The sequence below is a fragment of the Microtus pennsylvanicus genome, chromosome 7 (genome assembly GCF_037038515.1).
Source record: "Microtus pennsylvanicus isolate mMicPen1 chromosome 7, mMicPen1.hap1, whole genome shotgun sequence".
NCBI lineage: Eukaryota > Metazoa > Chordata > Mammalia > Rodentia > Cricetidae > Microtus > Microtus pennsylvanicus.
Genome location: NC_134585.1, coordinates 5,098,271 through 5,120,156, shown reverse-complemented (window position 1 = coordinate 5,120,156; position 21,886 = coordinate 5,098,271). Strand labels below are relative to the sequence as shown.

The following is a 21,886-nucleotide window of genomic DNA, read 5'->3' as shown; positions in this document are numbered from 1 at the left end:
AAGGCTTGAGTATCTGAGCAGGCACAGCCCTTGAGCATACTCCCATACCCCTACAGCATTCTTGTTTGCATCCAGAATTTAGGCGTGATTCAAGCCTTAAATTTAGTCCTGTTTCTTTTTTCTTTTCTTTTCTTTTTTTTTTTTCCGAGGCAGAGTATCTCTGTAGCTTTGGAGCATACTCCCTCTGTAGACCAGGCTGGTCTCGAACTCACAGAGATCTGCTAGCCTCTGCCTCCCGAGATTAAAGGCGTGTGCCACCACCATCTGGCTAGTCTAGTGTTTAAACTCTGACTAGCTACCCAAGCTCACTGCATGCTTTTCCTGCTCCAAATGGTGATTCCCTGGATCACCAAAGGACTGTCATTTCCATCAAGTTTCCATTGTCTCTCGGCCCTATCAACAGGCCTGGAGGAGAGAGACCTATTGGGGATAATAGGCCCCATTGCTTTGAAACAGTATCTCTGTAGTATGTGGTATTTCCAATTCAGATTGTCTTTAGCTTCTCCCATTGAGCATTTGAAGGCTTCCTCCGTCCTCTTAGTGGATCTTTTATTTATTCTGTTTCTCTCTATAGCACACAAGACGGTTTGAAGGTTAGACATCAGTACCAGCACCAGGTCTCCTGAGGCTTCTTGGTGTCTATAATCCTTGGGTTATAGCTTAAGTGTACAGTTGGAGTCCTATACCCAAGATTAATTCGACTAATATGTTCTTGACTTTTATTTTATCAACATATAGTTGGGCTTATTTTCCATATGCATTTAGTTTTAGGATTTACATTTTAATTTTATTTAGCAACTAAAACACGAACTTTTTTTTTTTTTTTGAGTCTGCCCTGTACCAACTCTTGTAAACCAGGCTGGCTTGAACTCAGGTCCCCCTGCCTCTGCCTTTGCCTCCCAAGTGCTGTGATTAAAGGCGTGTACCACCAACACCCAGCTCCTAACTGGTATTTTTAGGAGATGCAGTCTCACAGCAAACTCGCTGCTCCTCTGGCTCTTACGTTTCCTCTTCTGCCGCAGTCGCTGATTCTTAGATGTAGGAATTGTGTTGTAGTCTGTCACCTGGGGCTGGTCACCCTGTAATCGTTAGTTCTCTGCAGCTTAACCGTTCATGGGTTTCTGTAATGGTCCTCATCTGTTGCAAAGAGAAATTGCTTGGACAGAAGCTACATTTATTTGTTTTAGGTAACTATTTCTACTGTAGTTGGGAATTATGCTGGGTTACCAAGTCCTTGACCCCCTGCCTGTTCCTCCACTGCTGAAAGTCAGCTGCTGTATTCACTCTGGTTGTTGTTTTGAGGTAATAAAGTGGAGTGGGTTTTTAAAAGAAAATATTTCATTGTGTGTGTGTGTGAACTGTGTGCCACAGCAGTTTATCTATGGAGGGCCAAGAACTAGGCTTCCTTATCACTACTTAGAAAGGCAGGAGGGTCATGACTGAGACCTGTCCCAACAAGGAATGCCTTAAGCACTGTGTTGTTGCTTGTTGCAAGGAAGGATGTATGTACCCAGATACTCTGTAGGAACAATTGACTTGTGATCCTTTTGGAGAAGAGAAGCTGAGGGCGGGGAAACTGCAGAGGACCCAGTTACAGTTTGTGTCATACAGCCATGCGTAACTCAGTTTCCAGCCCTCGTCTGACCTCCCTGGGTACCGGGCACATATGGTACATGTTGATACGTGCAGGCAAAATGGTCATACACAAATTACAATTTTAAAAATACATGTTTATTTGTTGTATTTTATGTGTGGCTGTATGAGCCTTGGTGTCCATGTGTGTACCAGATGTGTGCAGCAATAGCACAGGTCAGAAGAGAGCAGCAGACCCCTAGAAAGGAGCTGCAGGCAGTTGTGAGCCACCGTGTGGGTGCTGGGAACTGGGCCTGGACTCTGAACTGAAAGTGCTTAACTGCTGAGCCATCTCTCTGGCCCCGGCTTGACGACTTTGAAAGCTTAGCACTGCCAGTGTTTGCTGTTGACAATGTCAAGGTTTGTTAGGGCTTTTATTGATGTACTAAATTTTTATTATATGCTTTGGGTTCTTAAAGATGGAAGATAACTGTTGATTTGAACATAAACATTGTAAACAGGTAAGAGTTTAAAAGTACAGTTTTTCAGCTTTCCTTCCTCATTGTTGGAAAAGCTCTCTCCAGTGTCTAGTGATTCTGGGCTTTGAAAGGTGTACTGTGTCCTCATCCCTGCCCCACGCGAAGAGGGCCTCTTCACCAAGCTGTAACTGTCCAGCATACAAGTCTCTTTGTGCCCATCAGACATCATTGGGTTCTCTAATTTTGAGATTTTATCATTTTATTATTTGTCATTTTATCTTTCTTTGAGGATCTAATGATCTTGAGACTCTAATACTAAATGTGTCTTGTTTCCTCTGTTTCTCTTCCTGCTTTGGTTTTGTCTTTTTTTTAATTAGTTTATTTCTATTTAAGTGCATTGGTGTTTTGCCATGGGTGTCAGGTTCCCTGGAACTGGACTTACAAACAGGTGCTGGAAATTGAACCTGGGTCCTCTGGAAGAGCAACAGTGCTCTTAACCACTGAGCCATCTCTCTAGCACCTTGGTTTTGTCTTTATGAGAAAAGCTTTTCATAATTGGGTAGTGTTCTTTGGTGTCGTGTGCAAGTATTATTAAAAATCCTGAGTGGTTTCAGAATATAGGGCAGAGCCAGAGTTCCTAGAAATGGAAACAGGAGGAGGCGGGCCATCATGGCAGCAGCGAAGGTGCCTGTGAGGTAGAGTGAGCAGAGCAGTGTGGGGCCCCCGAAGCTAGAGAGTGGGATTGGAGCAGGCTGGAAAGAACCACTACTGAGAGGACCGAATGCTCAACGTGAGCCATTTTCCCAAGCCTCTTAGCCTGTTAGTCAAGCATGACGCTAAAATAAGGATTTCAGACATGACTGAGGAGTGCGGGTGAAACGAGGGAGTGAGGGGAGCAGACAGGCGTGTGCACGCTGACCCTGGGCAGGTTTAGCATGGAACTTGAAGGTTGACAATAGGAATTTTTTTTCCTTATAAACGATCCACTCTGAACATGGAGGCCTTCATAGTAAGATTCCGTCTCTTATATGTGTGTGTGTGGGGGGGGGCAACTTGGACTTGACATTGCTGTGTGATTTTACATTGAGTCTTGAATCATTTCGTTTGTAAAAAAATGATTTATTTTTATTTTACGTGAATTGCTGTTTTGCCTGTGTGAGGGTGTCAGATCTGCTGCAACTAGAGTTACAGATAGTTGTGAGCTGACATGTGGGTGCTGGGAATTGAACCTGAGTCCTCCGGGCTTACAGAGCCATCTTTCCAGCCCTGAGTCTTGAGTTCTTTAACCGACAGTAGAACTTTGCTCAATTTTGTAAGTCAAAGCCTTCTGTGGAAGATGTTTTGGTCATTTGGAAATAATTTTGGTCATTTCCACGGTACTTGTAGGACTCAACATTCTACTCTTTTTAGGTCTGCTTTTCTGAACTGATCTTTCACTAATTTTTAAAACTTACAATTTTAGTTACTGTTATCTGAGTTGTAGGAGGTAGCAATGTGTGGTATCCACTTTATTCTGGATTCTGTGTGCGAAACCACACAGCCCTGGAACTCAGTCTGTAGACCAGGCTGGCCCCAAACTCAGAGATCCACCTGCCTCTTCCTCCGAGTACTGAGATTAAAGGCGTGCGCAGCCACCACCCAGCATTTAAATCTTCTTTTTTTTTGAGATTTATTTATTATGCATGTAGTGTTCTATCTTGTGTGAATGTCTACCCGCCAGAAGAGGATGCCAGATCTCATGGACGGTTGTGAGCCACCATGTTACTGTTGGGAATTGAACTCAGGACCTCTGGAGGAGCAGCCAGTGCTCTTAACCTCTGAGCCATCTCTCCCGCCCCTATTAAGTTATTACAGTTTACTTCTTCCAGTTATGCCAGCAAGTTTAGAGTTGCTTGTTGTCTAGCCTGACCTGAATTTAATCTCTGCACCCGTATGCCTACTGCTGCATGTTGTCTTTTGACACACATAGGCATGTGTGTGCATGCCTGAGCCCTTCTGTACAAAGTAAATGTAAAATTTAAAAAGTGAATCAGTTCATTACTTGAAAGACATTTTTCACTAACAATGAACATTGATGAGTTTTATATCTATGTGCCCTGGAGGACAGAAACATACCAGGAAGTATGTTTGGACTGACCATCAGAACCTGAATTACTAGTGATGCCCACCAGGGCATTTGTGTCTCAATACCATGTGAGTGGTTTTGTAGTAAATTTTATTTCCTGTTAGCATCTTTTAAGGGGGAAAAAAGAAACCCCAGTGTAATCAAAACAGTTTATTGAGCAGCGAGCAAGTAAATATTTTTTAAAAGATAATTAACTTTTTTCCTGCAGCTATTAAAAGTAATGCTAAGTTGGTATAGTATTTTAATATAGTTGTTACAGGCGCTCAGGATACTGGCACAGGAAGATGGCTTGGTCCCAGAAGTTTGAAGCCAGCCTAGGCAGTACAGTGAGACTCCCAGCAAAAGGACAGTGTTTTCCTTGCTGTCTGGCTGGAAGCCTTCTGTAGCAAGCAGCTGGAGGTGTAAGGTCCTGTACACAGGGAAATGTGGTCTCTTCTCTAGCCCATCAGATAAATCACACATTTTGAACCTTTTAGAAAATGATCTGCTGTGTGACACTAAGTTATGTAGAGTAAGGGGCATCACAGCACAGAGTCGGTACATTTCTGTTTCGTGTATTTTTGCAAAGACAGAAAGTTTTGACTCTTTTCTAGTATAACTTTAGAAAATAATTCTTATAAAATATTCAAAAGACAAAATATTTTTCTGTTCAGTAGTGTAGTTCAGAAGCAAGCTAAATAGAATGCCAAAATAAGTAGTGTTCTATCTAAGGGAAACCCAGTGGTGACCCGGGAGACTACATAGAAATGGGCAAAGAAAAGCAGGAAACAAATTTGTTTCTGGAGTGTGTAAAATATTTATAGGTTAAAAAAAGCCACAGAGTGAGGCCGCCTTTGATATGGGGTGGGGTGGGTGGTGACGCCTCTTAAGGTCCTCTCTGCTGTCTAATAGGATTTTTTTTTCTTTTTTGGTTTTTCAAGACAGGGTTTCTCTGTATAGCCCTAGCTGTCCTGGAACCAGCTCTTGTAGATCAGGCTGGCTGCGAACTCACAGAATTCCCCTGCCTACTGAGTGCTGGGATTAAAGGTGTGTGCCACTACTGCCCGACTTCGGAGTTAACATGTTATGTCATTTCTCAGGCCTGAAACTCAGCACCGAGGCTCTGCACCCCACTCCGAGAGCGACATCCCCGAGCAGGAGGAGGAGATCCTGGGGTCTGACGATGATGAGCAGGAGGACCCCAATGACTACTGTAAAGGTGTGCGTGTAAGGTGTTGGGCTGTGCTCCTCATGGTGCCTGCTTGTCACTGTCAGTGCAGTTCTGATGCTGCCTGCTTGCTCTGTCTCTGTCTTTGAAAGATGCAGAAAATAGTGTTGGCTCTTAGTTTTATATGTAATTTAAATAATTACTTTTATGTGCATTAATGTTCTGCCTGCATTTGGTTGTGAATGCCATAGCTCCTGGAACTGGAGTTGCAGATAGTTGTGAGCTTCCACGTGGGTGTTGGGAATTGAATCCAGATCTTCTGGAAGGATAGCCTGCGCTCTTTAACTGCTAAGCCATCTCTCCATCCCCTGGTTATGTTAAGTTTTTAAACTTGTTGGCAGTGCTAGGGTCACACTAGGGCCAGAATTAATAGTCAGGTGCCCCCTGCACTCAGCCCTTTTAAAAATTTTCCAGGCCAGGCAGTGGTGGTGCACTCTCTTAATCCCAGCATTTGGGAAGCAGAGACAGGCAGACCTCTTCTGTGAGTTCAAGGCCAGCCTGTTTTACAGAGCAAGTTCCAGGGCAGCCAGGGCTATGTAGAGAGATTCTGTCTCTAAAAGATGGATGAATGGATAGATGATAGATAGATAGATAGATAGATAGATAGATAGATAGATAGATAGATAGATAGATAGATTGATTTAGAAAAGGAGAACTCTTTTCCTCTGAGAGTGACAGTCCATGCTTCCCTCTGATGGTTTCAGAGAGTGGCGCGCCAGTACTAGAGCTGGCTCTGGAACCCAGTCTGGCCTGTGTGTGCTGTGATTGTAGGTGTACACCCCTGCACTGGGCTGGCATATAGAGTTTTGAAAAATACCATGATATAATCCTTTTTCTCATGGTGATGGTGGCTGAGTGCAGCTGGGTAATCAGATCCAGCTGTGCTCTTAGTCCTGGTGCAGCTTCCTAGGATCCTTAGAGTAGACGCGGTAGAGGATCTGCTTTGCTGGCTGCGAGAGAGAGCTTGGACCTTTTCCCAAAAAGCAAAGAAGTGTTAACACGTGCATCTAAGGCATCTTTTCTGTTTTCTTCCTTTCTTTCTTTCTTTCTTTCTTTCTTTCTTTCTGTTTTGTTTTGTTTGTTTTGTTTTAGGGAGTAAGGGGGTGGAGCTGGGTCTCATTGTGTGGCTGGCCTGGAACTCACCATGTTGGCCTATATTTAGAAGAACAGAGCTTACTGTTTTCTGGTTTGTGTGTGGGTGTTTTCAGTTAAATTAATTGTGGTGATTGGAACTCACTTTGTAGACCAGTCTGTCCTCAAACTCACAGAGATCCGTCTATCTCTGCTTCCCAAATGCTGGGATTAAAGGTGTATGAATGCCATCACTGCTTGACTTACTTTTAAAAATTTTTGAGGTGACCAGTATAGTAGATTGGTTTGTTTTATAGTAGAGCTTTGGGCCTTTGAGGGACCAGCAGTATTGTAGACTGTGAGCACAGGCTGAGGTAATGCAGATCATCAGGGTCAGTTTCCTCGCAGCGAGGTAGTGACACTGGTGGGTTTGACTGAAGAGCCTCATAGGTGGATCATGGTAGACTTCAGTAAATGGTGCGTGGTGCTGACAGGATGCAAGGTATGAGGGTTCCTCTGCTAAAACACCCCCCCACCCGTTTCTTTCAGGAGGTTATCACCTTGTGAAAATTGGAGATCTGTTTAACGGGAGATACCATGTGATCCGGAAGCTGGGCTGGGGACACTTTTCAACAGTGTGGTTATCATGGGATATTCTGTAAGTTTACGTGACTCTGGGAAGGATTGAGATAAACCTCATGTTTTGTCTGACATCCCAGAGGTGATCTAGGTCTGTCTCTAGGTTGTCTCCCTTTTTTATAGATGAATAATTAGCATCCGTATGCTGATTACACATAGTGGGTTTCATTGTGGCACAGGTTGTCAGTGGCCAGCCCTCTGCCTCTCCATCCCAGGGGCGAGAGACTGACTGAATGTGCGAGCAAAGCGGGTGGCACTGCCAGGTTCAAGGCTGCACGCATAGTTAATGCTGTATAATAGAAATCCATCGCTGTCGTCTCACTGGAGTAGAGTTAAAAATCCAGGTAATTAGGCCAACCAATGCAAAATTATTTTACTATAACGTCTTAACTGTGATGAAGGATTTTAGCTGTCTGCATAATCAGAAGGTGGACGTTAACTAGAGAAGATGTTCAGTGTCTGAGATTACCTGGCATGTCTTCTATTAGCTCAGTCTGACCAGTTTATGCCACTCCTAGGTGCACGAAAATCTTCATTTTATCAGTCACCACTAAATCTTAGCTATAAAGATAAAAGATGGATAATCTAATAATTTAGTCTGAATTGTTTTTATTGTTCTTTTTCTTTTTTTTAGGGGAAAGAAGTTTGTGGCAATGAAAGTAGTTAAAAGTGCCGAACATTACACAGAAACAGCACTAGATGAAATCCGACTGCTGAAATCAGTAAGTGTGAGGTCACCATGTGGCATGGAGTCTGTGCCCGGTCTCAGCATCACATAGACAAGGGCTACTGCAAACTCAGTGCTCCTTGGAGCCACAGGAAGATGAAGGGTTTGTTCCTGCGTGTTGTAGGGATTGATAGATTCCATGGTTAGTTTTGTCATACAAGCACTTACCCCATCGTTTCCAGTAAGCAGAACTTTATACACAGCCCTGCCATGAGTGGCTTTCATACCCCTGGTCAAAGGAAAAGTTACTTAAGTTTGTAATGCCTACTGTATATCATAAAGACATGGCTGCCTGATGTGGTGCATGCCTTTAGACCCAGCGTTTGGGAGACAGAAACATGCCGATGTCTGAGTTCACAGCCAGCTGAGGATGCATAGTAAGACTGTCAAAAGAGACACTGCCTAGAGCAGTGGTCTCAGCCTGCCATCCTTTAGTGCAGTTCCTCATGCTGTGGTGACCCCAGACATACAGTTGTTTCTGTCGCTACTTCACAGCTGTAATTGTGCTACTATTAGGAATCATAATGCAAATACTGTTAGAGATAGAAATTTGACAAAGGGGCCACAACCCACAGCTCAATAACCCCTGACCAACCCAGAACAAATACAGTATCTTTGATTGGGTTTATACCTGGAAACACACGTTTATCTTACCGGAAGCCTTTCTTGTCCTTTTTATGGCGAACTGGGGTAACAGCAGTGTGTAGTGAGGCTCGGCCAGCCTTCTCCTTGTTGACTGACCACTGTATTGCTTCACTTGTGCTAATACGGCTTCTTTCCAATCCAGGTTCGCAATTCAGATCCGAACGATCCAAATGGAGAAATGGTTGTTCAACTACTAGATGACTTTAAAATATCAGGTGTTAATGGAACACGTATCCTTTAAGAACTCAATTAGTTTTTTCTTTCTTTTCAATTTTATTATCTTTTAAACTATGTGTACGGGTGTGTTGCCTGTATGTATGTATATGCACCACATGTGTTCAGTGCCTGCAGAGATCAGAAGGAGGGTATCAGATAACGTAGAACTTGAGTTACAGACAGTTGTAAGTTGCCATGTGGGTGACGGACATTGAACCCAGGTCCTCTGTAAGAGCTTCAAGTGCTCCTAATCACTGAGCCACCTCTCTAGCCCTCAGTTTTTGTTTTTGAAATATATTTATTATGTATACAGTGCTCTGCCTGTATGTCTGCTTGCACGCCAGAAGAGGGCACCAGGTCTCATTACAGATGGTTATGTACCACCATGTGGTTGCTTGGAAATGAACTTGTGATCTCTGGAAGAGTAGCCAGTGCTCTTACCCTCTGAGGCATCTCTCCAGCCAGCCCTCAGTTTATTTATCTTAAATCCCCAGTTCCCTGTGGTGGAAAGAACTGACTCCTCCGAGTTCTCTTCTGACCTCATATGTATGTTTGTGTCGGAAAATATGCTCAGAAGTCAGTTCTTTTTGCTGTGTCTGTGTGTGTGTGTATACCAGAAAATAACATTCAAAAGTTGGTTCTCTTTCAAGCATGAGTTCTGGGGATGGAACTCAAGATAATCAGGCTAATTAATCATGAAATAATTCATTACCAAAGAAAGATGCTAGCTGTGTGCACTCAGCATCTGTGTTTAAAGTAAACAATAATAACATCCTTTTCTTTATTGTGGGCATCAAGGCACACATATGGGTTATGTCTATTTGTTCTGCGTCTTCTTTAGAATATTACTCAGTCATTCCCCTTTGCAAAGAACATCAAGATCTAAAAATGGTAAGTAGCTTTGTGGCTTAAGGGAAGTACTTTTTAAAAATAAATAAAAGACAAGGATTTACCATGTAGCCCAGGCTGACTTTGATCTCACTATGTAGTCTAGGCTAGTCTTAAATAAAAATTCTTCTTCTGCCTCCCAAGGGTTGGGTCACAGACTATTATGCCTGGCCATCTTGTAAATTTTTTCATGAAAAATATTCTTATGTATTTCAACAGGCCTTAGTAGTAAAGAGAGTGTGAACTGTTGTGTCTGTTATGTTTAGAACTTAAATGGGGGCTGGAGAAGGGCCAGGGGCTAAGAACTCTTTTTATTGTTCTCCAGGAAGATCAGGTTCAATCCCTAGCACCCACGTGGCAGCTCACTAACATCTGTAACTTCAGCTTTAGGGCATGATAGCCTCTTCTGGTCTCTTGGGCACTGTAGCCATGTGGAACAAACATGCATAGATATAGTCTCACACACACACTTAGGGAAAACAACAAACATAAAGTAAGATAAATACTTAAAATTTAAGTGGAGCGATTACATCCTATAATAAGGGGCTCAACGTGTCTTAAGTTTAGATTTATGGGTAGCTAGCTACACGGGATGTGCAATGAGCCACAGCCAGCTGTGCTCACAGTGGGAGTAACTACTGAGATAAAAATCTGAAACTGCTCTCTCAGCAGTTCTCACTGGGCCCTCCATATCTGTGCCCTGCCCTTCTCCCCAATGTGTGTGTTTCACTTGCTTATATGGAGACCAGAAGAGGGTTAGAAAGGGCTATTAACCACTTTGAGGGAGCTAGGAATCAATCCCAGTCCTTGAAAAACAGCCAGTGCTCTTAACTATTGAGTGGTCTCTCCAACCACCTCAGGCCTGTTTTGTTTGTCTGCATTTCTTCCTTCGAGACAGGGTTTCTCTTTGTACCTCTGGTTGTCCTGGAACTCGCTTTGTAGACCAGACTGGCCTAAACCCACAGAGATCTGCCTGCCTCTGACTCCCTGAGTGCTGGGATTAAAGGTGTGAGCCACCACCACCCAGCTTCAGGCCTGTTTCTTAATCTCAAGCAATATCATAGCAGCGTGCACCCCACATAAAGCTGTCTGTGCAAAATTACCTGTTACTTAATGTCATAGTAGCATGTACCCCACATATACCTATCTACCTGAAATTAGCAGGTAGCTGTTACTGGTATTGTGCTGCCCACAGAACTCAACCTAGTAACTTTTAAGTTTCATTATTGCACATGCAAACATGTCAATATTATGACAAACTGGAGGTCAGAAGAGAACTCAGAGTCAGTTCTTTCTGGAACTGAGGATTGAACTCATCATGAAGCTCTAGTGGCAAGTATCTCTACAGCCCTAAGCCAGTGAGCCATTTGGAAGGTCCAAAGTAAAATTTTTTGCGGGGGGCGGGGGTGGTGGAGGTGGAGGTGGTAGTGTCATGCATGACAAGGTTTTGCTGTGTAGCCCTGGCTATCCTGAAACTCTTTGTAAACCAGGCTGGCCTTGAAATCACAGAGAACTGCCTGCCTCTGCCTTCTGAGTGCTGGAACTAAAGGTTTCCACCACCCCTGGCTCCAAAGTAATATTTTTAGTACACAATTCAAACTCCCTTAACTTGACATAATTAAAACTTTCAACCGGCTGGGCAATAGTGGCGCACGCCTTTAATCCCAGCACTCGGGAGGCAGAGGCAGGCGGATCTCTGTGAGTTTGAGACCAGCCTGGTCTACAGAGCTAGTTCCAGGACAGGCTCCAAAGCCACAGAGAAACCCCGTCTCGAAAAACAAAAACAAAAAAAAAAACCAACTAAAACTTTCAACCTTTTAGGGAGGTCCCTGTGTCCCTCCACTGCCCCGCCCCCACCCGCTATTATTGATGCTTACCGCCAAAAAAACTAACAATTAGTAATTATAGCTTTAAATCTTAAATTTAACCTGATTAGAAGACATAGTTTGACCAAGCATGGTGGCACATTGCTTTAATCCCAGCGCTCGGGAGGCAAAGGCAGGCAGATCTATGAGAGTTTGAGGCCAACCTGGTCTATAGAGTGAGTTTCAGAGCAACTCTGTCTCAAAAAGGAAAGAAAAAGAAATTAGAAAAGGATAGTTTGTAAAACTGTTTCTAACATTTAGTTATCTGCTTCAGTTATAACAAAATTGAAAGGAAATATTGGAGCTCTGGCCTCATCACGTGGCCCTGGCTGGCCTGAGTCTGCATCGAGGTGAGCCTCAGTCAATGGAAGGCGTGTGTCGCTCCGTGCTGCTTTCTCTGCCTTTTGGCTTAGTCACAGTCCCTTTTACTGGGTTCTCTTGTCATTTTCCGAAGTGCTAACAAATAGCCATGTGCTGGCCAGCACCCTGTCACCTGCTGTCCTGAGCGATAGCACAGCATCTCATCTCATGAATGGCTTAGTCATTCGCTGTGCATAGTTACAACCCATTCCATCAGAAACCCAGCATTGACCTGCTGTGGGTCATTCAGTGTGGTCCTCGTGTCTCAGAATAGTCTTGCAGTGTCGTCGACATGGTTTAGTTGAGTGGCTCGACTGTCTGCCCAAACACAAAAGCAACTCTGAGAAACTAGCACCAAAATCTCAGTCTCAACACAAGTCACATCTGTCTCAGCCCGCCGTACCCTGATGAAGAAAGATGAAACAAAACCTACAAACGATGCATGACTCACTGAGGAAATTATATGATGTAATTTTTATGTAGAACACAACCATGACCAGTGACCTAAACAGTCATCTTCAGATGTCTTTGACCCCCTAGTAACTGTCATCCAAACACAACCCCTCATTTGCTAATTGGCGGCAGCGTGATATCCGCTACACTACAGAAACACCCTACCAACCAATGTTTGTGTGTGGTGAAATTTCAGCTCCCTGTTGGGGTGTGTTTGGTGTTTCAAACAATTCCAGGCCTTTGTAGCAATACCCCTGCCTTAGGTGTCTGCCTATCTGTTACTATTTTCCAGGGTGTTGTCAATGTCTTAGTGTTCTGCTTCTCTGAAGAGACTTGTGTCCGAGGCAGCTCTTATAAAGAAAAGCATTTCATAATTTGCTTGCTTGTAGTTTCAGAGCTTAGTCTATTTTCATCATGGTGGGGAGCATGGTGGCACACGGGCAGGCGTGATGCTGGAGAAATAGTTGAGAGAGCTTTGCCTCCCTGTTTGCTCACTCGGGTGCTGGGGGAGGAAGTGCCAGCAAATCACCATGGTCTAGCTTTGCCTTTGGTGCCTAATTCAGTGAGTTGTTCTGCCTGGGACTGCCCGGATTTGCAACCCACGGTCTATCGGGAGTCTCAGTACTCCCCCTTAAATAAAGTCTGCTTGTTTTGTGCCTGAATTTAGGTCTGTCTAGTTATTTCCTCAGGCTGGATTGCCCTGAGAGGTGTGTGCTCTTCGTTATATGGCGTCAGCACGTGGTGTGAGGCGTGCCCTGTTGTGAGCAAGCCCGTATTCCTTATATAACCAATCGTCTGTGTTTACCTGCAGGTTTTACGGGTGGTTTTAGTCTTCATCGCTGTGATTGGAAGCAGGAATTTTGTGTTTGTGTTACCGCTGCTTCTGTCTATTCTTTGGCTCTGGATTCTCTAGGAAACTTTTCTTCTGCCCCTCCTCAAACCCTGTGTTTGCATTACTTTTCATTTTCAACTGCTATATTAACTTACAATGTACCTCTGATTGGTGCTTCTTCCACGCCCCAGATCAGGGCAGCCTGGACTGCATAGTAGTAGGTGCCAGTCGAACACTAAGGGCTTCTTGTTCCTCCACTGTTGCACAGCCACCCTGTAAGGAGCCTGGGATTTGACCGTTTCTTGGGAACCTAGGCTTCCTTTTGTTGCGGGCTTTCCAGGCTGTAATGAAGATGGGGTTGGCAGTATAAGCATGGCTGCCAAGTCTCCACTGCCTCAGGGCTTGTGCAGCGTGCTTGCTGCGTGTGGTATGCTGGCGTGAAGAGCGCTACAGAGGTATCGGGCTGAACATAGTCACAGTCCTGTTTTTAGAAATGTTGGTGGAGGGGGGTAGCCCAGTGCTGGGGCACTTGTCTTCTCACAGAACACTAGGTATGCTCCACACTAGGAGACACACAGAAGAACACGTTGGCATTTCCTTCTTTTCAGTTAAGTTCTGTGCTAAAGAAGAGCGTGTTCTTGACTTTTGAGCCTGTGAGGGTGGGAGTGTAGCCTGTCATTCCAGAAGAGGCCTGAGGCCACCCTGAGCCTGCTGTTTTGTCTGTTTCACATCAGATTCTCCTTTGCTTCCGCCCAAGTGTGCACTCGTCCCAGACGGCCTTCCTCGCGGTTGTTTGTTGGTGGTATCGCGTCATTGTCGGCAGCTTTGTGTTTTCAAGGTAGTTCTGTGACTGAAAGTTCAGGACTTAGGTATTGAATCTACGTCTTGCCTACCTTTTCTTCCTTAATGAGCCCCAGACATCTGCATGGTGTTTGAAGTTTTGGGACACCATCTACTCAAGTGGATCATCAAGTCCAACTACCAGGGGCTTCCGCTGCCTTGTGTCAAAAAGATTATTCAGCAAGTATGTTTGTTGGTCCTTGCTGTGTGGGATTCCTCCATTCCCCTCTCTGTCTCTCTAGGGGATCTCACTGTGTGAACCCTGCTGCCCCGGAACTCTGCCTGCCTGTCTCCTAGGTGCTGGGTTTAAATCATAAACCACCACACCTGGCTTACTGTATCTTTTTATATAAAAATATCAGGTGTTTCCTGTTTCTAACAAAATTTCTTATTTTAGAAACAAGGATTGAGGCTGGGAAATGACTCCCTTGAAAAGTGTCTGCTGCGTGTGTGCACACACCCAAGTTTGTCCCTGATTAATGCCAGATGCAAAAACTGGGCATTGTGCTTCTGCTTTTTTATTTTATTTAAATGTGTGTGAGTGTTTTGCCTACATGTCTGTGTATCGTGTATGCCTGGTGTAAGCGGAGGCCAGAAGAGGGCACTGCATTACCTGAAACTGAGTTTTAGGGGTGGTTGTGATCTGCCCTTTGGGTGTTAGGAATCAGACCTGGGTCCTCTGGAAGAGCTGCTGAGCCATTTCTTTTTTTTTTTTTCTTTTTTTCTCTTTTTTTGGATTTTTTCGAGACAGGGTTTCTCTGTAGCTTTGGTGCCTGTCCTGGAACTAGCTGTTGTAGACCAGGCTGGCCTCGAATTCACAGAGATCCACCTGCCTCTGCCTCCCGAGTGCTGGGATTAAAGGCTTGCGCCACCACCACCCGGCTGAGCCATTTCTTCATCTCTCTGTTTTAAGTGGGTTGTGATTTCTTCCCACTCCCCCAGGAAAACTTGTTTTTTTGTTTGTTTATTTGTTTTTAGTTTTTATTTATTTATTTATTTGTGAGGCTTCTGTTTTATTCCCATTCAGGTGCTACAGGGTCTGGATTACTTACACACCAAGTGCCGGATCATCCACACTGATATCAAACCAGAAAACATCTTGTTGTCAGTGAACGACCAGTACATTCGGAGACTGGCTGCTGAAGCTACAGAATGGCAACGATCTGGAGCCCCACCTCCTTCTGGGTCTGCAGGTGTGTGGGGAGCTTGGCTCACTCAGAACTGCAGGAGGAATTTCTGTTTGTATTTGGTCACAAGGCAGTGGAATGAACACTGCTCACTTACCTATAAATATTTTAGAAATATAGCAGCATTCAAAAGACTTCAGTATTTCTTCCAGATGGGAAGAAAGTGAAGGGTTGTTTTTAGATAAAAATATGCTTTATAGTAAAATAGCTGTCTTACATTATAGTTTTAAAGTGGTTTTATTTGGTAGACTTTATGTTTTTATTGACCTTCTTTACTTTGTAGGGGCAGCTTTTTTGTGTGTGAACGTTAGAACAACTTGAAGGGGTCGGTTCTCTTCACCAGGTGGGCCTGGGGATCAGATCCAGGTTGTTAGGATCAGCAGCATCGTTACCTGCCAAACCATCTTTCTGACCCTAATTTTAATTTAGGAGTTTTGTTATACAATAGCCCAAGCTAAATTTGAACTCCTGATCCTGCTTCAGGCGCCTCCGTGCCTGGATTGTAGCAGTTGTGTGTGACACCGGCTGCTCCTTGGGTAGCTCGCATTGCTCACACGTGCTCAGTCACCCCATGACTAGGAGAGCTGCTGGTTTGTCTCCATATATGAGACTGGGACCGAGTCACTTGGTTTCATTTTCCCTTAAACAGGAATTGTGGGTTTTAAATTTCCCATTGAGGGGCTGGAGAGATGGCTCAGCGGTTAAGAGCATTGCCTGCTCTTTCAAAGGTCCTGAGTTCAATTCCCGGCAACCACATGGTGGCTCACAGCCATCTGTAATGAGGTCTGGTGCCCTCTTCTGGCCTGTAGGAATACACGCAGACAGAATATTGTATACATAATAAATAAATAAATAAGTAAATAAATAAATAAATAAATATTTAAAAAAATAAATTTCCCATTGAAGCAGTTGGTAACTCCCCACAGCACTGTGCTCAGTGGGAGGTGATTGCAGTTTTCCACTTGAGGGCAGGTTCCAGTTTTAGTAGTGTAATTGTGTTGGACGATGTTTCTTGACACTCGTGTTCACACCACTTGGCAAGGAAAGAAGGGATGAGAGTTCTTTGACTCCCACACATGTGCATTGTGGCACGAAGCACCTCACCCCATCCCTGCCATGTGTGTTAACACAATGGCTATACTTTTTTTTTTAAATATTTATTTATTTATTATGCATACAATATTCTGTCTGTGTGTATGTCTGTAGGCCAGAGGAGGGCACCAGACCTCAATACAGATGGTTGTGAGCCACCATGTGGTTGCCGGGAATTGAACTCAGGACCTTTGGAAGAGCAGGCAATGCTCTTAACCACTGAGCCATCTCTCCAGCCCGGCTATACTTTTTTTTAAATAGAACTGACAAGTACAGAAGGGAGCCTTGAAGAGACGGGAATCCTGGGTGCTTGTGCATGGGGAGCAGTTCTGAGCAGCACCACTTGTGGAATTAAATAGGAAGCTGGCTCTGGGTAGATGGGTTCTGGTGGAGAAGCACTTTACAGTCTTTAAAGGTTGCTCCACTGGACACGATGGTGGGCACCTTTAGTTTCAGCAGACAGGCACATGGAAAGGTTCAGGTCAGCCAGGTCTGCATGATGAGGCCCTGTCTTTAAGACACTTCTTTAGTCAGGTAATCATGGCACTTGCCTTTAATTCTAGCCCTTGGGAGGCAGAGGCAGGTGAATCTCTGTGAGTTTGAGGCCAGCCTGGTCTATAAGAGCTAGTTTCTGGACAGGCTCCAAAAGCTACAGAGAAACCCTGTCTCGAACCCCCCCCCCCAAAAAAAAAAACCAAACTTTGTAGACAAAATTTGGTCTCTTTATATGTATGTTTGTTTTCCTTTTAAAAATGCAGCTTGCTCAGCATCACATAGAGAACGTAGGCTGTGGGAGGGATAGCCTCCTCCTGACAGTGTCTTTTCCCAGTCTGCATTCTGCCTGTCTGTGCCAGGGCTCTTACCTGCTTTTTTTCTTTTCTTTTCAGTCAGTACTGCTCCGCAGCCTAAGCCAGTAAGTATAAGCATACAGTGCTTCTGTGTTTAACTCCTGGGTGCTGGGCATGGTCATGATATGGATGGGCATAGTTTACTTAGAGTGGAAACCAGGGAAAAGGACCGTTCCTGCCCTCCATGCTTTTATCCAGCACTCATTGCGCCATCAGCGAGTTGGTTCTGGTGAGGGTTCTGTGAATAGAGGTGCCTGAGAGACCCAGTCCCCAGACTGCACAGAAGATGGAAACTTGCTAGTGCCATTTGTTCAATTTCATAAGTTCTGCGCATTTACGTTAATGGAATGCTAGGGAAAGAGTGGAATTTAATTAGGAAATAATTAAAGTTAACAGTTGTCTCCAACCAGGGGTAATGGATTAGCCACCTGAAGACTTTATCTGTTTGTGATCTCCGCCAGGCTGACAAAATGTCAAAGAATAAGAAGAAGAAATTGAAGAAGAAGCAGAAGCGCCAGGCAGAATTACTAGAGAAACGAATGCAGGAAATTGAGGAAATGGAGAAAGAGTCGGGCCCTGGGCAAAAAAGACCTAACAAGCAAGAAGCATCAGAGAGTCCTGTTGAAAGACCCTTGACAGAGAACCCACCTAATAAAATGACCCAAGAGAAACTTGGTATAAATAGAGCGTTGAACAATGACTTGATGGCATACCTGAGCATCGGTTTATCACTGTTCTGTAATGTGTGGTTTCGTGTCTGCAGCTCATCTCTGGGGGTGTCCTGTAAGAGCTGAGATCTATGATAATGCCAGGCAGATGGCAGGAAAGCGTAACTTGTTGCTCTCTTCTCCAGAGGTAGAGAGAGACTTTGTAGCCATTGGGTGAGGATGAGATCTTTGTCCTCCCATCAGTAGGTGTCAGAGGGCTGTTAATCTTGTATTTGTGGCACTTAGTAAGAGCTCTAGAAGCTAGTTTAGCCTTGTGAGAATTGTTCTGTTGTTCACTGGCACATACACACATGCGTCCTTTTCTGTTTGTTCCTTAGAAGAGTCAAGTTCCATTGGCCAGGATCAGACACTCACGGAACGTGGTGTAGAGGGTGGTACAACAGAAATTAATTGCAATGGAGTAATTGGAATCGTTAATTACACTGAAAACAGTAATAATGAAACATTGAGGCTTAACGAGGATCTCCATAATGCTAATGACTGTGATGCCCACACTTTGAAGCAGGAACCTAGTTTCCTAAACTCAAATGGAGACAGCAGTGCATCTCAAGAAACAGACTCTTGCACAGCCGTGACCTCTGAGGTGTCAGAGACCATGGTGTGCCAGTCCTCTATAGACCAGTCACTCAGTGAACAGGACATCAGCCAACTTCAAGAGAGCATTCGGGCAGAGATACCTTCTGGGGATGAGCAGGAGCAGGAACATAATGGACCACTGGACAACAAAGGTACCACACAGACACCCCACCGCCCTGCCCTGCGCAGTGCGCTCTTGAATTTGTAGGCAAACTGCATTTTCACAGCAGGCATCTAGTTTGGATTTTTCATGGGGAAGGGGGTGTTTATTACAGTGGTGGGAGTGGAGTGGACCAGACTTTGTGTACTCTGGGCAAAAACTACCCCTGAGCTCCATCTCCAGGAAGCAGTTGTCCAAGTTACTTGTAAATCTGTGGCTAACTTGAGATGGATGTAGAGCATTGCAGTCATAGCTTTACAGGGGCCTTGTGGGTGCTCTAGAAACTTAGCAAGTCATAGGAAGTTTCATTAGAGGCTGGAGGAGGGGCCTCTAAGTGGTAACTTGTAGACCTTTGTTTCCCTTAGGCTATCTTGTGTTCATTAAACCCTTTTACTGATAATGGCTGTTGTCTGTAGGAAAATTCACTGCTGGAAATTTTCTTATTAATCCCCTTGAGCCAAAAAATGCAGAAAAACTCAAAGTGAAGATCGCAGATCTTGGGAATGCCTGCTGGGTGGTAAGTCACGCCTGTTTTATTGCTGTATTTAAAATGATTGGGTGAGGACACTTGACTTAGTTATACTAAGACATCTGTGTTTATGGACTGGATTTTACTAAGTATTTCATTTTTCCTTTATTTTGGGAAAGTTCAATATATTTATGAACATATGGAATGGAAGATGATATTTGAAACAAATGAGTGTCAAGTCCCCTAAGTGCCCCGTTGCTCAGCTGCAGTCAGGTCCATTTACATCCATTTGTTTGACCTTACCCTTGCTCACTTCGACACTTGGTACCATGTCCTTCCCCTCCCCAACCACAGCTCCATTCTCAAAGTGGGCATTTACACCCCCCCCCCCCCTTTTTGGTGTTGTTGTTGTTTTTCAAGACGGTTTCTCTGTAGCTTTGGAGCCTGTCCTGGAACTAGCTCTTGTAGACCAGGTTGGCCTCGAACTCACAGAGATCCACCTGCTTCTGCCTCTGCTGGGATTAAAGGCGTGCACCGCCTCTGCCTGGCCACTTTCAGTGATGTGCTTAAATTCATTTCATATTTTGTTCACCAGTGATTGGTGTGAGATTCAGTGGCTGTGTAGTATGACTGTAGTGCTGTGAGTGCCCTAGTCACTGTACCTGGAGCTCTTAGGACAGTGTCTGTGCAGTGTCCTGAGCAGCTGCCCCAGGTCAGGTCGCACATGTGGGGCTGCTGCATCAGTAGCAGTGTGCTGCTTTATGTTGTTTCAAAGGCTTATGATGAACAGTGCTGTAAGGCTTACCTTCAGAATATATGTAATTATGGATTTTTATTTGCTATATGGTATCTTTTATATCTAGTTAAGCAAGGTTTTTATTGGCTGTAGTTGTGGTTATGTGCTATATAGTATCTTTTATATCTTGTTAAACAAGTTTTTTTTTTTGTGGGGGAGGGGGGTGATTTTTTTGAGACAAGGTTTCTCTGTGTAGTCTTGGCTGTTCTGGAACTTGCTCTGTGGACCAAGCTGTCCTCAGATACACAGAGATCCGCCTGCTTCTGCTTCCCAAATGCTGGGACTACTTGGCTTGTTTAGGACTTTGTTTTGTTTCCTTCTTTTGAGACAAAGTTTCTCTGTATAGCTCTGGCTGTGGTGGAAATAGCTCTATAGACCCTGCTGGCCCTGAACTTAAAATAGATCCATCCAACTCCCTCTCCCTCCCAAGTGTTGGGATTAAAGGCCTGTGCCATCATCTCCCAGCTCTGAACAGCCCTTCTTTAACTCAGGGTCTCTGACTGAACCTGGGCCTAGCCATTTTTAAGCTGGCTGACCCTGTCTGTGTTCCCGAGCTCCTCCTGTGTAGTATCCTGCCTGTCTCTTATGTGCTGGGGGTCACACTCAGGCTCTAAAATAGATGTGCTAGGACACATCCTAACAGTAGAGACGGATCAACTGGAATAATTTTATCGATCACAACAAAACTAGAAATCAGTAGCCAAAGAAAGCACGGGGATTGGAGAGAGAATTTGGTATGCATGTGGAGGTCAGAGGACAGCCTGTGGGAGTCGGGTCTCCCGTTGTGGGAGTACGGGGGTGGGGGGGACACGACTAGGATTGGCAGGTAGTGAGCAGCAGACATTTCGTCCCATTTCTGAATCTGTGTTCTTTCAGTAAGTGTCCCTGCAGGCCCAGCTCCTCGTCCCCTGCTTGTGTAAGTGTGTTAGCTGGTTTATCTTCAGGCTGGGATACTGGAGTCCTTGTGCTCTTTGCTCCCTTAGTGCAGCGCCTCAGAGCCTGGGCCGTGCTGCCAGGATTCACTTTCTGTGCCGTTTCTTATACAGGACTCACCTTAAGTCTTTATTATTAAGCCTTTTTATTTTTTCTTTAACCTTTATTGTATTGTATGGAAGCCTGCATGTGTTTACCTGTGTGGAAGTCAGAACAGTTTGCTAGAGACACCTTCCTCTCTCCTTCCCATCCCCCCTCCCTGGTGGGCCTGAGAGGTCCATCTTAGAGCTTCATGCTTGCTGGCAGGCTACCCCACCTGCCTAGCCTTCTTGCTGACCCCTTTTCTGTGTACTTTTATTATTTGTTTGTTTGCTTGTTTGGTTTGGATTTCTTTGTTTTGCTTTTTGAAACAGTCTCGTTATAGTCCTGGCTGTTCTGGAACTCACCACATAGACCAGGCTAACTTTAAACTCACAAAGATCTGCCAGCCTTTGCCTCCCAAGAGCTAGGATTAAAGGTGTACATCACCACACTGGTTCTAATTTTTGATTTCTTGATAAAGCTATTGTTATTTCTAAATCTGTATGATTAAACTAAACTAAGGGTCATCTTTATTTATTTATTTATTTTGGTTTTTCGAGACAGGGTTTCTCTGTGGTTTTGGAGCCTGTCCTGGAACTCTTGTAGACCAGGCTGGTCTCGAATTCACAGAGATCTGCCTGCCTCTGCCTCCCAAGTGCTGGGATTAAAGGCGTGCGCCACCACCACCCGGCTTAAGTGTCATCTTTTGCTGGGTTAATATGGCACATGCTTTTAATCCCAGCACTCAGAGTCAGAGGCAGGCAGATCTCTGAGTTCACATACAGGTCAAAAAGAGAGAGAGAGAAGTTAAGGTTCATTAGTTGTTTAAAGTTATTTGGAGTAGCAGTGAGGCAGAGCTGTTTCAGGGCTAGCAGCATGAAGATGATACTTTCCGAGAACAGTCTCCATTATTAAGCAGTCCTGAGTTGTTCATTTGTCAGATGTACGGCTGTTAAAGTTCTGTGCTCTTTGAATTACTCAGCACAAGCATTTCACTGAAGATATCCAGACAAGGCAGTATCGGTCTTTGGAAGTTCTGATCGGATCTGGCTACAACACGCCTGCTGATATCTGGAGCACTGCCTGCATGGTAAGCC

At 44.5% G+C, this 21,886-nt stretch overlaps 1 protein-coding gene across 1 annotated transcript in view; it reads left to right on the top strand.

Annotated features, from left to right (window-relative positions):
• Srpk1 (SRSF protein kinase 1) overlaps positions 1-21,886 on the top strand; it is a 39,522-nt gene that overhangs the window by 9,940 nt on the left and 7,696 nt on the right. Inside the window, exons 3-13 of the mRNA XM_075979703.1 lie at positions 5,256-5,374; positions 7,004-7,112; positions 7,728-7,815; positions 8,608-8,695; positions 13,997-14,103; positions 14,947-15,112; positions 17,086-17,111; positions 17,508-17,721; positions 18,092-18,502; positions 18,927-19,027; positions 21,772-21,879. Of these exons, the coding sequence (XP_075835818.1) occupies positions 5,256-5,374; positions 7,004-7,112; positions 7,728-7,815; positions 8,608-8,695; positions 13,997-14,103; positions 14,947-15,112; positions 17,086-17,111; positions 17,508-17,721; positions 18,092-18,502; positions 18,927-19,027; positions 21,772-21,879 (1,537 nt within the window). The remainder of the gene's footprint in view (positions 1-5,255; positions 5,375-7,003; positions 7,113-7,727; positions 7,816-8,607; positions 8,696-13,996; positions 14,104-14,946; positions 15,113-17,085; positions 17,112-17,507; positions 17,722-18,091; positions 18,503-18,926; positions 19,028-21,771; positions 21,880-21,886) is intronic.